The sequence below is a fragment of the Saccoglossus kowalevskii genome, chromosome 9 (genome assembly GCF_978046115.1).
Source record: "Saccoglossus kowalevskii chromosome 9, keSacKowa6.1, whole genome shotgun sequence".
Classification (NCBI taxonomy): Eukaryota; Metazoa; Hemichordata; class Enteropneusta; family Harrimaniidae; genus Saccoglossus; species Saccoglossus kowalevskii.
In genome coordinates, this window is record NC_140649.1 from 20,645,553 (window position 1) to 20,649,766 (window position 4,214).

General features: G+C 39.4%; 1 protein-coding gene across 1 annotated transcript; it reads left to right on the forward strand.

The window, feature by feature from the left end:
- The first annotated feature begins 3,180 nt into the window (after nucleotides 1–3,180).
- On the forward strand, nucleotides 3,181–4,057 carry LOC144362222 (uncharacterized). Its single transcript, XM_078013691.2, has 2 exons — nucleotides 3,181–3,552; nucleotides 3,836–4,057. The coding sequence occupies exons 1-2, from the start codon at nucleotides 3,181–3,183 to the stop codon at nucleotides 4,055–4,057; spliced, it is 594 nt and encodes a 197-aa protein (XP_077869817.1).
- The last annotated feature ends 157 nt before the right edge of the window (nucleotides 4,058–4,214 follow it).

The window sequence follows — 4,214 nt, forward strand, 5'->3', positions numbered from 1 at the left end:
AGCTTTGTGAGAGTCTTGGGGACTTTTCCCCAGGGCGCTGTGTCTTATAGAGTGCTCGATTGACCGACTAAGACGAGAGTTGAAACGTATTTCGTTGTATGTGTCTTATTTGACTGTAAAGTATAAGTGACTTTCCCGATCCCGTACCTCAAGGGGACGAGATAGAGAGACGAGACGAGTTTTCCCCCTGACAAGTGTGGAGACCCCGAGAGAGAGAAGATTACCCCCGTGATACGTTTTGGATGAACCCGGGCAGGTGTTTAACACACATTGACATCCTGTGAAGAAAAGTGAAATGACGAAGAGGTGTCTTTCTTGTGAACCGAACTAACAGCTCCATGGCAGAGACGACTCAGAATCCGCGCTTGACGACTAACACCGTTAACAGTATGGCACCGATGAACGACGCTGAAGAGATGAAGACTTCTGAACCCCTTCTGAAGGACGCGTATCGTATAGGACTGTATAATTAAGAATTGAACGACATTAAGGACAAGATGAAGATAAAGAACGACCCGGACTAACGCGATGACAAGGGAAGAGACGCTTATAGACTTTGACTTTAGCTATTTGCTTAGAGAACCGCTCGCTGGACACTGTAACTGACACTGTGTAACTCAAGGACGTTGAACTCTTTTCCAGAATCCTAACCCTATTGCTCAGTAATGTAATGTATTGCTTGCTTTTCCTATCGTTTTTACCGTTTCTTTTAGTGATGTCGAATTGTATGTTATGTAAGCGCCCAGATCTTTGTTTTGAAATGATATTTAGTGACGTGCGAGGTCCTTTATAACGATTTAAGCGCGCCTCAGTGGACAAGTATTTGCAACACAGTGTTTTGAGTTTTGTGAAGTTTTATGGAGTTTTAATGAGTTAATGTGTAAGGATTATGAGGGGGAGAGTGATGCCCCCATGAGTTTTTCAGAGTTTTGAGATTTGTCGAGTACAGAGATATCGACGTTTTAAGAGTTGTTTTTGTTTACGTGTTGTTTTCCGGAATACTTCTGACGCTTTTTGAGTTGATAGCACCTTTGTAACGTTTTTTAATGTCTTTTTGAGATGAGAGTTTGGTGCGCTTATATACGTATTGTTTGATAACGCAAGCTTTTGTTCATGATTGACAGGATTATATGTAACTCAGTAGTTTCTATCGTTTTGTCTTTTCCCCGTCTTTTTGCCAGAGGAGTAATGTGTTATGATAGCTTTGTCTTTGCATTCTGTTACCACGCTGTATGACTTTTGTTTAGATTAACGACTTGTGAGTTCAGTTGAAGTTTATAAGCGTGTGTGACAGGAGTTTGATTAATAGCTTTTTATTCATTGTTTATTAGTTACCGCTTTGCAATGCTTTAACCGAGAGACGCATCCCTGGTAATCACGTGATCGTGCTGTCGACGGCCGCGATTGGCTGATCGCTTGGTTATACCGCCACGCCTTAGTTTTTTTGACCTTTTGATATAGAGTTTGTAACCTTAGTAACGGAGAAAGTGAAGCGACGGGTTATGTCAGCGAACCGTTTTGAGAAAAGCGAGTCGATTGGTAGCCTTTCTCTTGTTTTTGTTTCATAACCGTTGATATTTGTGACTTTATAACCATTGTATTTAGACTTTATAATCATTGTACTTAATTAGTGTGTTTTACTCTTTTTGATTTATTCCTTTTATTAGTATTGTATTTAACCTGTATGACGATGAGTAGAGGACGGTATCTTTGATTTATGAACGTGTTATGCCAAGAGGCATATCTCAGTTTGGGTGAAGAGATGTGTCATGAATTTGTTTTCGCGTATCTGTTAACCGACTTAATAACTGATTATTAGCGAATTGCTGTGTTATGTCTGTCATCGTGTAGGTCTATTTGAAGTTTTGGACGGAACTTGGCTCAGTGGTTTGGAACTAATTACAAGATACCGTCGCTATTCTGACATCCGTAATTATTAATGTAGTGAACGATTAATCAAAAGATATGACGTATTCAGTACTTAGTATGATTGGCTTTATGATTGAAGGTTACGCCTTAGAGTCTTTTTACTGCTTTGTAATTGGTTAGAGTTTTGAAAATGAATAAAGAGAGTTTGAGTTGGTCTTGAAGAATACTCCACGACAGACGCAGTCGAGTCGAGTCCGAGAGAGTCCAGGGGCGAGCCTTGACGCAGTCCAGTCTTGGGCGAGTCTTGGTTCAGCTTTGTGAGAGTCTTGGGGACTTTTCCCCAGGGCGCTGTGTCTTATAGAGTGCTCGATTGACCGACTAAGACGAGAGTTGAAACGTATTTCGTTGTATGTGTCTTATTTGACTGTAAAGTATAAGTGACTTTCCCGATCCCGTACCTCAAGGGGACGAGATAGAGAGACGAGACGAGTTTTCCCCCTGACAAGTGTGGAGACCCCGAGTGAGAGAAGATTACCCCCGTGATAGTGTACGGCATTTCAATTGCTGAATCATATGCAGAGTTGTCTGATCGAGAACTTGATGGAATTGTAACTGACATAATTACTCGTCTTCCAAATACGGGCATGAAAAGGTTACATGGGTTGTTACGTGCCGAAGGCAAACGTGTGACAATTTTTCGTGTCCGAGAAAGTCTCAGACGTGTTGACCCGAATGGAGTTGTTAGTAGAAGAAGAACTGCAATACGTAGACGACAATACAACGTCCCATGCCCGAACGCATTGTGGCACATTGATGGAAATCACAAACTTATAAGGTTTGTACTGTGTTGCTGGTGTTTGTAAAAAAACGTGGCATTGTCTATATCCATACAAATATGTGACAAGTAGTAATGGAATGTTCAAATTATTCGTAAAAATGTTATGCACTATTGAAGCCAAGCATATTTAATAACATTTTGTTATTTGACCGCATTTAATTTTCGAATTTCGTTTAATCATTGCTCGTTAAACACATCGTTATAACACGCATACCTTGACCCTTTAGGGTCTCTGTTCTCAGATACACCAACGTTTCTTAACAAGTTGTTTCTTCTATATTGTCCATAGATGGAAGTTTGTAGTACATGGCGGAGTTGATGGTTTTTCGCGATTGGTGGTCTATTTGTTATGTAGTGACAACAACAGATCAACTACAGTCCTTGAAAGCTTTGAAGATGCAACTGAACGGCTTGGAGTTCCCTCTCGAGTTAGAGGTGACAAGGGTGGTGAAAACGTAGATGTTTCTTTATTTATGCTTAGTCATCCGGACAGAGGAACAGGAAGGGGTAGTTTTATATCTGGCAGGAGTGTACACAATCAGAGGATTGAACGTTTATGGCGGGATGTTTTTTGTGGTGTTTTATTTAAATATTACCAACTATTTTACTACCTGGAAGAGAAATTACTACTCGATATAGACAATGATGTTGATATCTTTTGTCTACATTTTACATACTTGCAAAGAATAAATCAAAATCTTAATCACTGGCAAGAAGGGTGGAACCACCACAAACTTAGCTCAGCTAATAGCAGATCACCAAGACAGCTATGGATTCAAGGTTCTTTGCAGATGGCCGACTCAAGTAATATCCCAATAAGAGAACTATTTGAACCACGAACTGAGGTTTGTATTACATCATCTTTGCCAATTATATTTTCACAAAAAAATTATACATTAATAGTTTGCCATGCATATTTCTTTAATTTGCTTACAGTGGATGCACCCTGTAAATATTGAGAATAGTATTTGGGCAGTATGCGATAATGATCTAAATGTCAAATATATGACCCAACCTTGTATTAGTAACAAAATAAATATACCTAATCTACTGTGCAATATAGAAGAACATATTAAATACGTATGTGTCTTCTGAGTATCTTACACTAATTGTTCTTCCGCTTAAAAGGTTGAACTCGATGAGTATGGAATTGACTGGGACGGACCTCTTCCTGAAGATACAACAGATGCAACGGTTGAAATTCCACAAATTCATTGTCCCCTACAAGACAATGAATTGGAAGATCTTTATAGTTCCATTGACCCCTTAAGAGACGATAATGCATATGGTATATCAGTGTATCAAAACGTCATTGCCTTTGTAAATACAGTGCTCGACAGGAGAGAATGAATATTATTAGTAAGTCATTTGTAACCAGTACAGAGCACATCACAAGATAATCAAATCTGACCACACCGGATTTCTCATAACACTGAATCTGTTTATCAGAACTGTTACTGTGATAGCAATTTTGGATGGTACACAAAATCGCCTAATTGAGTGATGA